At 42.0% G+C, this 20014-nt stretch overlaps 1 protein-coding gene across 1 annotated transcript in view; it reads right to left on the bottom strand.

Annotated features, from left to right (window-relative positions):
* The window catches only part of LOC146809271 (alpha-tectorin-like), a 324857-nt gene that overhangs the window by 67871 nt on the left and 236972 nt on the right, over nt 1-20014 (bottom strand). The window contains exon 19 of the mRNA XM_085616088.1: nt 6321-6891. Coding sequence (XP_085472214.1) covers nt 6321-6891 — 571 coding nt within the window. The remainder of the gene's footprint in view (nt 1-6320; nt 6892-20014) is intronic.

Raw genomic sequence — 20014 nt, 5'->3', positions numbered from 1 at the left:
CCTGTTTATTGCCCCCCCCAGAGGCAATAAACATTCATCCAAGCCTTTAGTCAGCTAATGGAAACCAAGAAATATTCTATTCAGTCCGCGGGTACTGCAATTTCCCTTTGGAAAATGCGCTAGACAAAGAATCTGAAGCACTCATTTATATGATGACCAGCCTAGAACAGGTGATTAAGAGCCCCACTCATTTTGGCAGGTCATCTGCTAGATGGGATTTTCACTGACAACTTCACCCTACCATCATGCTTCCACTCATGGTCTGATCACATGGCGATTATGATTAATCTGCAAATACCAGCCAAACCTTTGATGCCTAACACTCTTACTTCCAGTAGAATACGGTGCTCCTGATGTAATATAGATGCACCCACACTAAACTCAGCTCTAGCGCCAATTCTGCCTAAGCATCCAACGACCTCGATATTGCCACCACTAATTATCATCGCTGGATTAACTCCACAGTAAATGTACTTGGGCTGGAGAAAGCCCATAAAAACCAAAGAGCCAATCCTTCTGAGCCTTAGGGCCAGATGTATCAAACAGTTTTACCCATTCTGTGTCTATGGGAAAATGAGTTCATACATGTGGCCCTTAGTTCTCTAAAAAATCTTAGACCCCAAAAACAAATATGCCACAGGCAACAACACAGGTGGAGACCAGATTATGACACCACAGACAAAGAAACTTACAAATGCACTATCACCATGAATAAAAAAGTGATTTAAAAGGAAAAAAACTGGCCATTTCAGGCACAAGATCAAGGCAGCTAAAAACACCTCTAAGAAGTTGTTTGCCACAGTAAGAAACTGGCCAACCTCTCAGATAAAAAGCCCAACATGGCCAATCAATCCTTTAGCAACTCATTAGCCTCCTTCTTTCATGCCTAAGTAAAGAATGTGAAGAAAGTAAACGTAATGGGGCAACCCAGTGTCCCTCAGAACCTGGGTATACGTATTCAAAAAAGAAAATTGGTTCTGTCGGGGGGTCAATTACTTAGAGTACATAGCAAAAGCTTATAGGTCTCAAAATCAATGATTTGCAAAGAAAGTATAACACACACCAGAAAAATTGAGTCAATCAAATTTTAAGAAAAGATCCAAAGTTGATCAAAGGCTGTCGCAATTTACACTTTCAATTGCAAACGTGAAATATGTGACTGTGGTGAGCAGTGACATGTGGTAAATGGTGATAGACTACTATATAACAAAACAATTGTAAACAATGTGACGAGGAGGGGAAAAAAATTAATAAACGTCCGCATTATTTTACACATATGCTTAATAATCCAATGACGAATGGGACTGTATTCTTAAGCTTTGTGTGTACTTTGGTAGTACGCCGACGTTTCGACCCTGTGTGTTGCGCAAAAGTGTATGCGTCAAGGCGGGTCTTCAAGGCAGGAGGGGGAGAAGTGGCAGCCCAAAAGTAAATTCTAACTTGACCCTGCGATGAAAGATTCTTGGTCAGGTAAGTGTGGCAGAATAAATCAAAAGGAACTCCACCAGCCGGATTGGAGTCTGATAGAAATAATGAGTTAAACATCCAACAGTCAGTTTGGGAAATAATTTGTGCCAGTCCGAAGTATTTCGTGATCTGGAATTGAGAGCGTCCTTCCGTCCCTCAGTGTTTGCAGAAAATGCTGCAGATGTTCAACTCATTATTTCCAATCCGGCTGGTGGAGTTCCTTTTGATTTATTCTCCCACACTTACCTGACCAAGAATCTTTCATCGCAGGGTCAAGTTAGAATTTACTTTTGGGCTGCCACCTCTCCCCCTCCTGCCTTGAGGAAGACCCGCCTTGACACATACACTTTTGCGCGACACAAAGGGTCGAGAATTCGGCGTACTACCTATGTCCACACAAAGCTTAAGAATACAGTCCCATTCGTCATTGGATTATTAAGCATATGTGTAAAATAATAAGGACTTTAATGAATTTTTTTCCCCTCCTCATCACATTGTTTACAATTGTTTTTCTATATAGTATTCTATCACCATTTACCACATGTCACTGCTCACCGCAGACACATATTTCAATCTTGCAATTGAAAGTGTAAATTGCGACAGCCTTTGATCAACTTTGGATCTTTTCTTAAAATTTGATTGACTCAATTTTTCTGGTGTGTGTTATACTTTGTTCTTTGCAAATCATTGGTTTTGATACATATAAGCTTTTGCTATGTGCTCTAAGTAATTGAGCCCCCGACAGAACCAATTTTCTTTTTTGAATAAGTAAAAAATGTGAGCATCATCTCCTTGGCCAATAGTAGGCATTCTTCTCTCCTTCCGGTTGGAGCAGGCCCTCTCAATGGACCCTGAGTCATGTAATCTACCTCAGTGTCCAGCTAAAGAAGGTACGTCTGAAAGTAGTCCAGTGGTTTTGTCATCTTTTTCCCAAGTATCATATGATCAGGTCCAGAGCCTTCTCAATATACTAAAATCTGGCTCCCTCCTGGATGCATGTCCACCCAAAACAATTAGCGCAAGAGATTACAGCCCTTCACCTAACCAATATTTTTAACCTCATGTTCAGAACCAGCTACTTCCTCAAACAATGGAAACACGCCTCACTCCTTCCCCTTCTGAAAAACCCAATTTCGACACCCTCAGATCCTCATAATTATCAACCTATCTCTTGCCTTTCTTACCCAGCAAAGATGGTAGAAAAGGCCACTAATCCAGAACTAACCATATTTATTAACAAGAATGACCCTCTTGATCCAACTCAGTTCAGGAACAGAAGCGAGCATAGCACAGAACTGGCTCTGATTGTGGCTTCTGGATAAGTCAGATACTTGCTTGACAAAGGAGGGAATGCTGCTCTAATTCTGTTGGACCTCTCAGAGGCATTTGATACAGTCCATCATTTTCTATTGATTGACCGCCTCCACTCCATAGGAATCAGGGGACTCGCATTCACCCTCCTGAATTCATTCTTCTCAGAGTGAGAACAATTCGGCATGCTGGATAAATTCACATCACCTCAGCCCTACACTTTTTAATCTCTACGTTATCCCTTTAGCTAATCTCGACTAAACATTTGCTTTCTCTGCAGTATCCCATGCCAACGACACCCAGATTCTCGTCTCAGTTGCTAGTAACCACTAGAACACGGCATCCAGATTCCACAAATGCATGGAACAGGTCAGTAGTTGTCTGAGCGAAAACTGCTTGAAACTGAACTTGGGTAAAACCAAATTACTCCTGTTTGGCAAGAACACTTCTTTTTGGTCCCCTGCCTGGTGGGCACAGGATTTGGGAACCCTACCCACACCTGTAACAAAAGTTAAGAACCTTTGAATTTTAATTGATAATACTATCTCGTTTACAAATCAGATCAATGCCATCACGTCCTCCTCCTTCATTATCCTGAAACTACTCAGCAAAGTGTTCCCATTCATTCCTTATGAGCTATAGAAAACAGTAGTAGGAGCTCTTGTTCTGTCTAAATTGAACGACTATAATGCTCTCTTTATCAACCAGCAAAAAAAACTTCTGAACAAACTGCATATCTTACAGAATGTGGCAGCCCAGTTCCTAATGGGGATTTCCACACATCACTTGGCCATGCAAGCCCTGGTCCAACTTCCTATAAGGAAGCGGATTGATTTCTAAGACTCTGTGTATTGCGTTCAGGGCACTGCACGATTCTGGCCTGACTACCTTATGTACAAGTTCCACTGGTATGCCCACCCAGATTCTTACGATCATCCATGGCTAACCTTGTACTAGTCCCAAGATTCAGACTAGCAAACAGGGGTGGCAGAAGCTTTGTGACCTGCAGCTCCAAACTCTGTAGCACTTTTCCCCTTCCTCTAAAAACTCCATAGGCCTGCTTTCTTGTAGGGAAGCTCTTAAAACACGGCTTTCCAGCCAAATAGCTTCTACTGCTTTCATCTGCTCAGGATCTCTTCTCTCTCCTATGAATAAGTTCTCTTCTCCCTCTCTTCTGTCTCCTTCCCTACCTGGTCCTAGTGCCTACACGCTGTCGGGCATGAGTACGCTTGATAAACTTAATGTTCATTTCATTTTTCATTTGATTACATTACAACAAGAAATACAGCATACTACTACCACTGCTACTACTGCCACTATTACTACTACTACTACCTCTACCACTACTACTAATAATAACAATACTCATAATATTAATACTACTACTACTAAATAGATGTTTCTGTGATTCTCATGCCTTAGGAAGCAATATATAATACAGGTATGTGGAAACATTCACTCACTGGTTTATTTATTTAATTTCTAAAGCACCCAAACCACCCCAACTGGGGTATCTCCGTGCTATGACTGCCATTACCAACCAAGGGGGGATGAATCAGAACAGTCTGGTTTTCAGCAGCTCTCTAAAAACCAGGAGGTTTGTGCATTGACGCAAGTGAATAAGAAGTCGGTTCCAATAGAGTGGGGCAAGGTGGGAGAAAGCTTTACCATCCATGCGAGCTTGTTTAAAGCAAGGGATATGGAGGAGAGCTTTGGATCCTGACCGGAGGGGCCTAGATGGTATATATCTGGCCAACTTATCTGTCAGATAGCTGGGCCCAGGCTGTTAAGGGATTTGTAGACCATACAACAGCTTTTGAATTTAATCCTCTTTCGCACCGGAAGCCAGTGAAGATTTTGGAGAGAAGAGAGTCAGTTCTAGGAGGGGCATCAGTCACCAAGAGGGCCGCCGTGTTCTGGACTACCTGCAATTTTGTTAAGGAGGTTTCCTTGGCTGAAATCAGCAAAGCCTTGCAGTAGTCCAGGCGGCTTAGGACCAATTCCTGGATCAAGGCTTTCCCTGTGGAGAATGGCAGGAGAGGAAAGACTCTTCGAAGGAGACTAAGTATGTGAAAGCAGGCCCCAGCAGTAGTGGTAGCTTGCTCCTCCAGAGTTAGTTTATGATCTATCTGAACTCCTAGGTTCTTTACCACCTGTTTAGGGGATGGGGCAGAGCCTAGTTCCTCTGGCCACCAACTCGGAGACCACCTCACTGCTGCTTCTCAAAACAACATTATTTCAGATTTTTTGTGTTATGCTGCAGGAAGTTATCTCTCATCCAGTCCACGATGACTTTCATACCCTCCGAAAAGGTGGTCTGAATGTTGGGGTTGATTTTGTCAAAGGAGAGAGGAAGTTGAGTGTCATCGGCATAGGAGATAGGAATAAATCCTAGATTCCTCAGTAGCCCAGCCAAGGGAGTAACACAGATGTTAAATAAAGTAGGGCTCAAACAGGAGGCCTGAGGTACTCCCTTGGTTACTCTTGTGTTCTGCGAGCGAAAAGCGCCCAGATTAATAGTCTGGGTTCTATTGGACAGGAAATTAGACATCCATTTCAAGGCATTCCCTTGGATGCCTATGTCCCTAAGTCTCCTTAGTAGGATCTGGTGGGAGATGGTATCGACTGCTGCATTATCTGCAAGCATTCGGATGTTATCAGTAACTGCTACTAATGCGACTCATTACTTTGTCTGTGTCAAAATCCAGATTGTGAACAATCGAGACAATTTGAGGATTCAACAAATTCAGACAAGTGCTTGTTGATATGCTTTTCCAGAAGTTTGCTCTGTAGAGGGAGCAAGGAGATAGGGCGGTAGTTAGAAACATCATCCGGGGGAGCTTTAGGGTTTTTCCTGATGGGAATAATCTGTGCTGCTTTCCACTCTTATAGTCAGCAGAATTCAATAGTGTTCACTTCAATAGCAGTTGCGATTACAAAGAAGATAGAATGTGTTTTAAGACCTATTTAAGAGTTAGTATTGTTTTAATGAAGTAGAAAATAGCCGCCTGTTTTATGTGTAAGCCAAACCCATAACTTTGGTGATAGAGGGATATATAGAAGATTATTTTATTCTGATTTAGTCAGATGGAGCAGGAAACATATGTAAAAGTATACTATGTCTTGCAAACAGTCAGTTTTGCCAAATATTAAAAATTAGGATTACAGAGGTGAAATGAAAGGTAAAGGTGTGTTGACATGTTCACATATAATGGAATACTTCCGTCACAGAATGAAACATTTTACCTAGAAGGCTTTTTTCTATTTGGGGGCTTAAAGCAGATTATGTCCACCATTGTGCTTATTTTATTATAATATGTGCCTTAGTGGCTATTAATGGTTACTAGTGTAACCATGGAACCAAAAATACATTTGTTTGCCACATAGAGTCAAATTTCATGTTTTTCAGAAAACCAGGTGAGGAACGTGATATTTTGGTGTATTACAGCATCCAAGCCGTAACTCATCTACAACGCCCTGGGGTAACAGAAAGGCACAATGAGGAGTGCCTTCAATAAATAACAAACATTTTTTTGACATACCACATCCAATGAGACTCCTCCATGGCTGGATGGCATTGCCACGACTTTGGCAATGGTGGGCATAATTTTTCACAATTTCACATAGTGTCTGCTGATCGCCGTCTGTTCCACACAGGTCATAAACACAATTCTTGAAGTAGACCTCAGTGTCAGGATTGAGGCTGCTGTTAAATGGACCAGTTGGATCTTTCATGATTCCACAGTGGTTCAGGTTACCGAACTGCAACTCCATGTCCTCACCACACACTGATGGATTGTCAGTGTCAATGCAGATGGAAGAAGAGTCCTTGTCTTCTTCTTTGATCCAGCTGTTTCCAAAAGTGATTGCACTGTCCACCAGGGATCCGTCAGGAATTCTGAAGTCATCACTCTTGTTCCCATTGAAGTTTCCACAAAGGCCAGCAAGAGATCCAGAGTATGCTGCAGGCACCTGCACAGCTACATAATGCCACCAGTCATAGGACACTACAAGGCCAAAGTCTGTCTGGACGACTGCTGAGGAGCCACTGTAATACACCTGGATCTTCCCAGATTGACTGGAAATTGGGAGAATATGTTGGAAGCCATTGATCTGAAATGATTGTACATAGTTTACATTAAAATACAGGAGATGCCTATAATGATTCTTTTTGTAGTTTCTTTTTTCATGTCTTACATTTTTTTTCATTCCATCTACAAATACACATTGCTTCTATGGCTGACAAATGTGAATCTCTACTCTCAGTCCATCTGGTACAAAGCTCAGGTAAGGTCCGTTCTTGTCATCTACATACATAATCTACAATTGCAAAATGTGGTTTCAGTTATCAAAGATCACTAGGACCAATATTAACTAAGTTGGTGCATTCATCTTATGTTTATTCACATGAAAATCAACAATATCAAAATAACTATATTGCTGTAAAATGTAGCTGTCCATTATAGACAACTGCCTGTAGCCACTACTGAGCAGGTCCTATCATTAAGATTTGTGCACCACATAAGATAACTACTGTATTCATCCTCCATTCATTACATTTACTTCAACATAACTGATATATATATATATACACACATACATACATACATATATACGGTCACCACCGTGTCAGGAGGCACCCAGGACGTGTGGCTGCAACGACGGTGAATCTTCGTTCCTATATATATATATATATATATATATTCACTTAAAAAACCATAGGTTTCACACATGTTATAGTTAGCTGGACATTTCACTCGTAAAAAACCAATGAAATTCCCCTGTTATAGTTACTGCAGGGAACTATAACTCACGCGACCGCAATCCTCTGCTGATGACGTCAGATATTACATCACTGTATTTAGATACTTATTTACCCATGTCTTCTTCCATTAATCTTTAGCTATACATATATTACAAATATTTATTTTTCATAAAGACACATATGTCATCAGTGATGTAATATCTGACGTCATCAGCAGAGGATTGCGGTCGCATGAGTTATAGTTCCCTGCAGTAACTATAACGGGGGAATTTCATTGGTTTTTTACGAGTGAAATGTCCAGCTAACTATAACATGTGTGAAACCTATGGTTTTTTAAGTGAATTTGCAAGGTTTTGTAAATGCTAATTCGTAACTATAACGTGTGTGAAACCTATGGTTTTTCATTGAATTTGTACGTTTTTTTAAATGCTAAGTTATGTATTTATTACATTTTGTTTTTTTCAGGTTTTTCACCGTGCACGCACAGTGAAATTTATTTATTTTTTTAAATCGCGAGGTGCGCGCACCCTACGCGCACGGTGCGCTGCGCGCACCCTGAGCGCTGAGGGCGCTCGTGCGCTTCGCACAGCGAGCACTCCCGGTTCGCAGTGTGTGCCATGCGCGCGGGGTGCACGCACCTCGCGATTTTTTAAACAAAAAAAAAAATTGGTATTTTCTCCCTTGGGGGTCCTTCTGTGACCCCCTGACCAAGGCTAGGGGGTCAGGAACTGTCCACTCTGCCCCGTTTTCACGTTCTCCACCTTTTTTTTTCACCCCCTCAGAGTGCGAGAGACAAAATGGCGGCCGAGACTTCCTTGTTTCGACCGATTCGAATGTTTACCGACATCTAACAACCAATCAGAATTGCGCTCGCGCACGGCAGGGTGCGCGCACAGTGCACGCACGGTGCGCGCGTATAGATATTGATATGCTTTTAAATGCTATTTTCTCAGGAAATACTGAACAGATTTACACCAGACCTGAAAAAGACACTTCCTTGACCTTATGGCTACCTCTCTGCCAAATTTCAAGTAATTCTGTTCAGCCGTTCGAGCTGTAGCTGTGTCTAAAGGTCCTAAGGAAAAATGCATGGGGAAAACGTGTTTTGGGACCCCCCTTTTTTCTCAGCCCCCGCTTGACAAACCACCCCGAGACTTTCAGGGTAGGAGCTGAGCGGAGCGCCCCATTAGTTTTGAAAATTTCGCGAGGATTCGTCAACCGGCGCCAAAGTTATTCAAAATAGAATTTTGAGATTTCCTATGGAAACTAGGTTGTAACTATAACTATCTACTGGCGACCGCCAGTAGATAACATATATATATATATATATATATATATATATATATATATATATATATATATATATATATATATATATATATATATATATATATATATATATATATATATATATATATATATATATATATATATATTCACTGAAAAAACCATAGGTTTCAGGGGTGTTATAGTTAGCTGGACTTTTCACTTGTACAAAACCATTGAAATTCCCCGTTATAGTTAGTTCAGCTAACTATAACTCGCGCGCCCGCAATGCACTGCTGATGACGTCACATATTACATCACTCATGACATGGTCAGTGACATCACTCATGACATCACTGATGACATCTCAAATGACATCACTGATGACATCACTGATGACATCATCCAGTGAATGTGTGTTATTCTGAAAATTAAATATGTTTTATATATGTATATCTCAAGGTCGATGGAAGAATAAATGGGTATATAAGTGTCTAAATGGATGATTTGTTTTTGAAAAATTGATTGTGTAACTGACTGATTAAGTGTATCATAGTGAATACATGGCTTAGTGAGTAATGTTTAAATATGTAAATATCTGTATCAGTCTCTCACTTTGTGTATAAGTGGCTGCATGGGTTGGTGAGTAGCTACATGGGTGTCTATATAGGTTATTAGTTGGTTTTTTGAGTATCAGTCTGAGTGTCTGCATGGTTCGGTGGGGGTATTACGTAGTGCATAGGTGCATGAATGAGTGACTCACTGTTTGTATGTGTTGAACACAGTATGTGTGCAGGACTGTATGGGTGGATGAGTGTGTGTATGGGTGTGTTAGTGAGTGAATGAGTGTCTCAATAGTGTCTTTATGAGTAACTACATATGTTTTAAACTAGTATATGTGACTATTGGTGTATATATGTGAGTATATGTGAGAGTGAGAGATTGAAAGAGTTCCTGTATGAATAAGTATGTGTTTCTATAAGTGATTGTTTAAAAGACTAAGTATGTGTAAGTTTCCGTAGAAGTAACTGTGGTGGTGTGTGTATAACTGTATATGCAAGTAAATGTATGTTTGATTCTTTATTAGCATGAGTGACTATGTGTGTGAGTAACTCTATGGATGAGTGGCATTGTGTAACAGGATGTATAGGTGTATGAGTACATATGATGAGTGAGTACATGTATGAGTGACTGTATTGGACTGTTGGTGAATGAGTGGATGTGTATGTGGATCTTAGAATTACTGAAGAGGTTGTTGTAACTGGTATTGGTATGTCCATTGTTTTGAAAATTTTAGTCTCTATTTTTGAATGTGTGTATCAAAGGTTATATTAGGGTGAGAGGAGGTCTGCCACTCTATCACAAGGATGATGTCATCAGTGATGTCATCAGTGATGTCATTTGAGATGTCATCAGTGATGTCATGAGTGATGTCACTGACCATGTCATGAGTGATGTAATATGTGACGTCATCAGCAGTGCATTGCGGGCGCGCGAGTTATAGTTAGCTGAACTAACTATAACGGGGAATTTCAATGGTTTTGTACAAGTGAAAAGTCCAGCTAACTATAACACCCCTGAAACCTATGGTTTTTTCAGTGAATTTCTGAGGTTTTTTAAATGCTAATTCCTAACTATAACGTGCCTGAAACCTATGGTTTTTTCTGTTAATTTCAAAGGTTTTTTAAATGCTAATTTCTAACTATGCCTACAGAGATAGGACATGTGAAGAAAGAAGAAAAAATGCACAGAAAGAAACAAAAGAAGTGCAGAAAGAAGCAACAGAAGTCCTCAAATACGAAGATAAGGGCAGGAAGAAGGATAACGTGCAGAAAGAACAAAAAGAAGAGCAGAAAGAAGCCTTGTTGCAAAATCATCCTGTACCCTCAACTTTTTCAGACGGATACTGGTGGTAACTGAGTCTGACTAACCAGTCCTAGAGCCAGTGCTATGTTAAAAGACACTTAGAATACAGTGAAAACACCTACATACACTAGGGAACATTATGCGTTGGGGTCCCCCTGTGATTAGCCTTACCTCCTCTATAAGCCCCTAGTATATAATAGGGCATGGGGATTAAAACTACCTCTTAAAACAGGCCACAGGGCGTTTTTGCACACGTTAACTCAGGCCCCGTCCCCTCCTTTCACCATTGTGTAAACACGCCCTGTGTCCGTTTTTAGTTGGGAGATTAAGTTCATTTGAGTCCTGAGGGTCCCTAGGGTCCAACTAGCCCACTAGGTACCTCCAGTAAGTGCCACAGAGCTGCGTTGCAGAGAGGTGTAAAAAGTGGCACGGCCTGGACCACCTCTCTGCAATGCAGCTCAGTGGCGCTTACTGGAAGCACTTGGTGGGCTAGTTAGCCCCCAGGGGCCCTCAGTATTGAAGGGAAATTATATCCCCAATTTAAAACGTGCCATGGTGCGTGTTTGCGCACGTCACCTCAGGCCCCGTCCCCTCCCTTCACCACTGTGTAAACGCGCCCTGTGGCTGTTCTAAGTTGAGAGATTAAGTCCCCTTGAATCCTAAGGGTCCCTAGGGTCACACTAGACCACTAGGTACCTCCAGTAAGCGCCACAGAGCTGCGTTGCAGGGAGGTGTAAAAAGGGGCTTGGCCTCAGAACACCTGTCTGCAGCGCAGCTCCCTGGCGCATACTGGAGATGCCTGTTGGGGGCGCGTTTGCAGAGTGCTGCATGGAGGGGGCATGGCCTCCGGCACGATGCCAGTCTTTTATTTATTTTATTTTTTTAAGAAGGGGGGCTGTGTGGTTCCCCTTCTTATTCTAATTTATTGGCCCTGATGACCCCATCCCCCAGGGCCTGTCTCCTAATTATATTTTTTTGACCCCAATCCCCAGGGCCGGCCACTGTTTTTTATTATTTTTAAAAAATATATATTTATAGACACACCTAGGACATGCTGGACAAACCGTACGTACCTATCACCATGACGATTTGCGTGATATTCATTAAAAGGTGACTATGCATGCAATTAATCCACGTGGAATGTATTTACACCACTAGTGAAGCTCTGACATGTCTGATGCTCTACCGTGCCTAATCCCGGTAGACACCCTTGTCGTTTATTTATACAAACATGGGTAGCTATTGACGGGCACATTTAATACACATGCACACCAAGCCATTCAAAGGGGATTCGACAAAAATTCGACCAAAACTATGCAAGAAACCCCCCTCACAGTTAATAAAACACACATCCACTGCCGGATGTGTAATACTTTTTATTTTACTCTCTGGAAAGGGGACGAACATCACTTGCGAGTCACAGCGCGCTCCTGACAGAGCCCAATGCTGTGTTACACCCACCATTGCCTGCCGAGTGCCACACACCTCTGTATTGTATTCCACTAGCTAGTGCATATGCTATGACACTCTCTAGCCCATGTGCACTGTAACACCACCCCGTGAAAATGTCATGCCACACTTGTCTTCGCACGGGTTATATTGCCCCATCTAACGTGCCTTCCTCGATGCCTATGTTATAACGCACAGTGCTATGCCATACATATTACAATTTGGGATCCATATCTTTGTCACAGTGCATATGCAACGTTACACTCCCCAGCACATATTTTATATTACAACTTTAGAGACTAGTTAGGTTACACAACACTGCCCTGTGCATATTACACTCCAAGGCGCATATCGCATAGCACGCGCTAGTGCCTGTGCTATCTCGCGCTCTCCAATGAATCTGTCATTGCGCACAATGTATTGCATATTATATTTCACGCCTGGTTCATCTTATATCACACTTTTTGGTGCATAGTTTATACCATACACTATATCTAGTTTTCATTTTCAATCGTGCTCTCAGGACTATGTTCTATATAACACTGTGTTCACCTACCCTTTTCACGGGCATTACATTTTGCGATAGGGGGTGGAGGGTAGGGGGTGTTTTTGCCAAGTGAGCCCGGAGTCACAGTCACTAACGTCTTCTTCTTCCTGAATAAAAGTGAGATTATGCTGCATACTTGTTCATATTTTAAGTAGTTTGCACAGACAAAATGTTTTAAAAACAATAAAGTTTCTAATACCCGCCTTCTCTGAACAGTTAGCTTGCTGCCCCATCCCCCTCCTCCCTATCCTCTGTTGTGTGAATCCATGGACTAGCCTCCTCCCTCCTGCCATGCATGGTCTGATGTGCTGCCACTGCCCTCAATTTAGTATGATGTACCAGTCCACTCCTCCTGCCCTCCATTGCCCAATTCTATGCCCCATCATTGACCTCCTGCTTAAACTCTGTGCTTAGCTTGCTGCCCCTATTCTCCTTCCCCCTGCCCTCCGATGTCTTTGTGCATGCCCCTGCTCCATCCTTTTTGCCCACCATGTCCCATGGACCTGCCACTCCTATCTACTCTGAGTGTTCTGTTGAGCTGCCACTCCCCTCCCACCTGCCTAGCATTGTCAGATGACTGTAACCTGTCCCTGCCACCTCCACCCTGCCTGTCCACATGCCATGCCTCCATCCTCTTCCTCCTGTCCTACATGGTCAATTGTACTGCCACACCCTTCGCCCTCCCTGGTCTGTTGTGCTGCAACTGCTCCTCCTGCCTGCCCCGTGTGGTCTGTTGTGAGGCCCCTTCCCCTGAACTTTCTTGTCTGTGCACAGGTCCTGACCCTCCCTTCTATCCTCCATCGTCCTTTGTGCATGCCCCTGCACCCTCCTTCTTGCCCATCATAGCCATTGTGCTGCCACTAACCCTCCCACTTGCCATGCATGGTCTTCTGTGCTGCCATGGCCCCTCCCACCTTCCCTGTGTGGTCAGTTAGCTGCCCCTGACCCCCTCCCACCTTCCCTCCATGGTCTGTGTGTATGCCATCACAGTCTCACTGTTGCTCTTCATGTTGTGTCTTGCTTCTAGTGCCCATCCTGCCTGACCTCCATGGCCATCTTGCTGTTCCTGCCCTGCCCCCTTGCCCCCAGCCCTCTGTTTACATGTGCAGACCCCTACTCCCTCCCTCCTGGCTTGTCTGTTCCATTGTAATGCCCCTGATCCGTCCCTCCTGCCCTTTATGGTCTGTTATGCTGCAGCCTTCTCTCCTGTCTGTCCATTATGGTCAGCTAGCTACCATTGCCTCTTGCCCCTCTGTTCTCTGTTGTCCATGTGCATGGTCCTGTCCCCTCCCTCTTGCTTTCTATGGATTGTTGTGCTGCACTCCCGTCCTGCATGCCCTGTGTGGTGTATTGTGCTGCTGCAAACCCTGATGCCTGCCCTGCAGGGTCAGTTTGGTGCACCTCTCCATGTCTCTCCTGTCCTCTGTTATCCAAGTCCATGTCCCTATCCCATTTCCTTCCATGATCCAATGTACCATACTTGCGAACATTTTGAACTTGGTAAGAGGGAGATTTTGAAAAAAAACTGGGGGGTATTGATTTTCCCCTTTGAGTTACATTGAAAAAGAGGATATTGTAGACAGGAGACAGATCAAATAAAGCCCATTTGATCTTAAAAACATTGGACGTTTCCTGGCTGAATCGGGTTTGTTGGCATGTATGGTTGTACTACCATTGCCTCTTCCTTCTGCCCACAATGGTCTATTACATTGCCACAGCCTTGAAGGAGGGTAGATTTTGTATCACAGGGGGCCCCTGGCCCGTTCTGTCCACACCTGAAGTATGAGACCCTTGTCCTTGCCCTGCCAGCCGCATTTGTAGGCCGTTTTAAATTGACCAGCGGGTCCTGTGTTGCTATATAATTATCCTGAGACATCCTTACCACTCAGCCAGCATAAAACCCCTGTGTAGGCTCTTCTGTTCAATATGTAGGCCTCTTTGTTAAATTGACCATAGCTCTGCAATTTTTGTGTATAGCAGTCTGAAGGCAGGTCTGCGAGGCCTTCTGCTCCAAACTAGTAGCCCCCACCCTACCCGAGTGCTCCGTGCTCGGTATCAAAGTTCAACATCCCCCTGAAGCTGTCGACATACAGTAGGCTGCATCCTGGACTGGTACTTGCTTCCTGGGCAGGTTTCCCGCTTTTAAGGAAGTGGCAACCGCAGAGCGTCAAGTTACGAGAACTGAGGAGATTTTATACATGAATATATTGAATTCCTGTACAATACCCATTATTTTCTGCTTGCTCTATGGAACTTACGATAAGCGATTGGCCTGAGAGACTGACCTTTTCACCCAGTCCATTGTCAGCATTAAGTGGGTAAATGACGAAATGTCTGGTAAAATCTGCAGACGAAGCTTTTGGGTAGCATACGTAGGTAGATGTAGCGTGCAAAGGAGCCCACAAAATGATATAAAAAGGGAGCACCCACAGATATCGACGGACAACCTCGCCGTCTGTATGTAGGTTAACAGGCTGTGCAGGTTTTCCCCAAGAACTGGGAGCTCTTGTCTTCCTTTGCTTAAAATGTCTTGCTCTGCTTTGCTTGAAGTATCTTATTCTATTTTACCTATATGAAATGTCATGTTATGTTTAACCATTGTTCTCTTTACTTTTGCATTTAAAAGATGTTGTATTGTAATTGCAGGAATGCTTGCTCTAAGAGTAAATGTGAGTGTCCCTAGGTAACATTTTCATAGGTGTAACTTGTTTCTCATGATGCATTTATAGATGTGTTTTCTCTCTCTCTCTGTCAGTCCATTAATTGAGATACAGAGAATATCATGACAGCTGTATGATTATCTGGATTCTGTATTTTGTACTTTATGTCTCTATTCTGCGGTTTCTTTGAAGTTGCATCTTCTCATTAAACTGCCATTGTATTCTGCCTCCAATTCTATGTCTCATATGTCTGTTTTCTTCCTTTTTGGAGCAAGCATTCCTAGGCACCCCGGCTCAAATTAAGGTGCCCCTTTTGTCCCTGACTCACTCTCCTGCTCAGTTCTGTGGTGGCTCCCGGGGCTCTGGGGACCGCCCCTAGCTTCCTTGACCCGTAATAGATCTTCCCTCCAACAGCCTCTCTTGCAAGTCCTGTATAGTTGGTTTGTTGCCCCTGCCCCCCTTTCCACTGCCCTCCATAGTCTGTTGTGCTTCCACGGCCCTTCCTGCCTGCTCAGTGTGGTTAAATTGTTGCCTTTGCACCCTCCTACCTGCCTTCAATTTTCAAAGTCCGTGCCCCTGGCCTCTGCCTCTCAACAGTATCCTAATGAACAACTAGATTGCTAACATTCTATATTTATTACAAAAGTGTGGAACGCCTGACATCATCTTGATGTAATCAAAACTGTAATACCTAGAGCATTCCTTTAGAAATTACATATATGAGAGGGTCTTATTGGCATCAAAATTATGGTTAGTGCTCTAAAAGACTAAAATAAGGACATATTTTCTGAGTTTTCAAATAGCGACAAAGCACTTTTAAATTATTTGTTATCTTCATGTTTTTTTATCTAGTTGACAACTTGATTAAATGTTGCACTTAGGGGAGAGGATGTGGTGTTACTTCCAGAACTGCAGACTTTGCAACTGGGGAACCAGGTTGAAGTTTCTGCTTCAGCTCGACATTCTGTGATTCTGGTCAAATCACTTAGTCTCCCCATGTCTACAACCAAAATGAATTTGTTCTTGTGTGATGTAACCAATGCTCATGTAAAGCACTCCAATACCTGACAAGTCTGCACTATATAACACTGCAAAAACACAAAATAATAAGTGTTTTGCACACTTCTGTCATTGGGCTATATTTGGGCTACATCTGGGTGATTTTGGGCTACATTTGGGCTCTTTTGTCTCCGGTGGCCATCTTGGGAGATTTATTTGTTATGAAGTTTCCTAATTTCCTCATGTACTGCAGTCTCCTCAGTCGGAAATGCTTTCAGTTTTTTACTTTGATTCCATCATGAAGGTATTCAGATATGTCACACATTTGCCATGAATTCTGAATGTTAGCACTCTAGTTGCTCATTAGATCACTGTAGTAAAACTACTGTTCACCATGGAAGTCTGCTCCTGGTATTAAAAGTGCATGTTTCAGTCTGCATGTCAGAATTTTTTAATGAAATAGAAGAGGATTTGAGAAGTCACTCAAAATGTGCCGTCATTTTCTTTCTTCAGCATTAATCATAATTTCTATGGCAAAATGAACCCCCTCATTGTGTTCCTTTTTAAATTAAATGTTTTAAGTGTTACCAGTTTATTCCAATCAAGATGGCTTCAGGTGTGCCATACTTTTGTCATAATGAAGACAGTAAGTGCTCTAGTTGTTTTTAAGAACATTCTTGGACATTCTGTCATTGGGCTATACTTGGGCTACATCTGGGTGATATTTGGGCTACATTTGGGCTCTTTTGTCTCTGGTGGCCATCTTGGGAGACTTATTTGTTATGAAGTTTCCTAATTTCCTCATTTACTGCAGTCTCCTCAGTAGGAAATACTTTCAGTTTTTTACTTTGATTCTATCAAGAAGGCATTCAAATGTGTCACACATTTGCCATAAAATTAGAATGTTAGCACTCTTTTTGCTCATTAGATCACTGTAGTAAAGCTACTGCTCACCAGGGAAAACTGCTGCTGGTATTGAAAGTGCATGTTTCAGTCTGCATGCCAGGATTTGAGAAGTCACTCAAAATGTGCCCTAATTTTTCTTTCTGCAGCACTAATCATACTTTTTATGGAAAAATGAACCACCTCATTTTGTTCCTTTTTAAATTAAATGTTTTAAGAGTTACCACTTTAATCCAAGCAAGATGGCTTCAGGTGTGCCATACATTTATCATAAGTAGGACGGTTAGCGCTCTAGTAGTTCTTTGGAACACTCTGGAAAGCTGCAGTAGAACACAAAGGAATCAACTGACAGTCTCTGCCCTTGTTGGATGTACATGTTTTACTGAGAATGTCAGACTTCATTCTCACATGACTGAGAAAGATAATGTGAATTTACAGAAAATAAGCTCTCAGTTTAGCTTATAGATCACCTTCCAAAACCTCTGTGGTAAAAGCATGAGAAAATATTTTTCTCTCAATCATGATATCCCAGCAGAAGGCTTTTTCACATGGTGAAATCACCTTAGAACATACCACAATTCCTAAAATGAGTATGGTACCATCAACAAATGATTTATAATGTAACTAAAGTCTTAAAATCTTCTATTAACTGCAATGCTTTTTAATGAGGTGCTATCATGTATATTGGTCCCAAGATGGCTGCCAACACTTCTTGGATGAAGTGCTGACAGCCAATCAGATCTCAGGATGAGATGTGTGGTTAGGCTCCGCCCACATATATATATTGATTTAAATGCTATTTTCTCAGGAACTACTGAACAGATTTACACCAGACCTACAAAAGGCACTTCCTTGACCTGAGGACTACCTCTCTGCCAAATTTCAAGTAACTCTGTTCAGCCGTTCGGGCTGTAGCTGTGTCTAAAGGTCCTATGGAAAAATGCATGGGAAAAACGCGTTTTGGGACCCCCCTTTTTTCTCAGCCCCCGCTTGACGAATCCCCCCGAGACTTTCAGGGTAGGAGCGGAGCGTAGCGCCCCACCTATTTTGAAAATTTCGCGAGGATTCATCGACCGGCGCCAAAGTTATTCCAAATAGAATGTTGCGGATTTCCTATGGAAACAGGGTCCTAACTATAACTATCTACTGGCGACCGCCAGTAGATAATATATATATACATATATATATATATATATATAATCCATAAAACTGCCCCACAATGTGCCGCCAAGATGTTGAATGAGTCCATAATCATTAGGCTTGTCTCTCCACATGTTAGGGCTCATTGTGGGGCCTTTTTATGGATTATGTTATTCCTCCCCATTTGGATTCTAATGCAGGCTGTTTGCACTACGATTACCAGGTTGCTCTGAGACTCATTGGAGAAGCCCATTGGAGGGCGGTCAATTGAAATTCAGTGCAGCAGTAAGGCGAGACTGTGGATAATGCCAATGATGAAGGAAATGTTTGTTCCGAAAAGCGTCAGGCGAAATTGATTAAACAAGGTGATTTATGTGGCCAATGGATGATTCTTGTCTCTTGAGTGCGCTCTCAATTTGCTAAAGCGCTGTGTTTGATAAAAATATATATATATCCAGAAAACTCCACTGCACAGCGGCTATGTCGATTCAACACAAATGGAGCACGGACCACAGCTAGATGCGCAGAATCTAGTTTATTATCTCCAAACTCTGTCAGCCATTACGCATTTCGGCTCCAGGGAGCCTTGATCACATGACACGTAGGTAAGTCACCTGACTGGTTTTATACCATTTTTTCCCCATTTTTGTCTTTCAAACGTGTTAAAGTGACAGTGCAATTGTAAACAAATACCACTTTTAAATACACCAAACCAACCCGAAACATAACAATACCGGGCACCAATCTAACCATATTGTTGGTTACATAATATGTATAGTTTGTACAGCAATTTAAACAATTGTCTATAATCATGGTGTAAATACCATTATGTGCAAAACCAGTGTGCAATGCAATAAAAGTTATACGAAAATAGACCTTAAAATGCCATAAAATCTATCTACGATAGTTGAGTAAAATCGATACCAACGGTCTTTGCAATGGCACTACATCTGTTATGAATTTAAAATATTCATCCTTTCAAGAAGTATTGTGCAAATTGTTATTCAATAAATAGATAAATAAATATGTAAACGTGCAAATAGATCATTATTATATGCCCAATTTTAGAGAAAATATCTTTGCAATCTAAAAGTCATTTGTAAAATGTCAATTAACATATATATTAATTCATCTCTTTCATTGTGTATAAAATTATATTGCTAAACTTGAGTCTTATGCACAACTTATTTTTAGGTGTTAAATAATAGCTGTATGTCTTAACCCTACTGGTTTGCCCCAGGTATTAGTGCAATAACCCATACTAGATCGGCAGAAGCCTCTGCCGTTAGTGGTGTGTATTGGAGTGAAACAATAATTGTAAAAATCAAGGGAAGGGAAGTTTAAAATAAGATAAAAGCCGTTATCTTAAAATGAACTTTTGGGTTTGCCGTGAGATAGATGTTATCTTGTAATTTTCTACAGTACCCATCTTGTAGAATTTTTGATATTATTCTCATTTCGCATGCTCAGTGAATAGTGTTGTGTGTCCTGGGAGTCATGATAAACTAACCCCGATAGGATCATAGCCATGTGGGCGAACAGAAATTTGTATATAAAGAGAGAAAGAGAAAGAGAGAGAAGAAGAGAAAGGAGGGGAAAAAGGAGGAGCGAGAGAAAGAAAAAGAGAGAGAGAGCACCAAG

This window comes from Triturus cristatus, chromosome 7 (assembly GCF_964204655.1).
Source record: "Triturus cristatus chromosome 7, aTriCri1.1, whole genome shotgun sequence".
NCBI classification, from domain to species: Eukaryota; Metazoa; Chordata; class Amphibia; order Caudata; family Salamandridae; genus Triturus; species Triturus cristatus.
The sequence above is the reverse complement of the archived record's forward strand: the minus strand, read 5'-3'. Positions and strand labels throughout refer to the sequence as shown.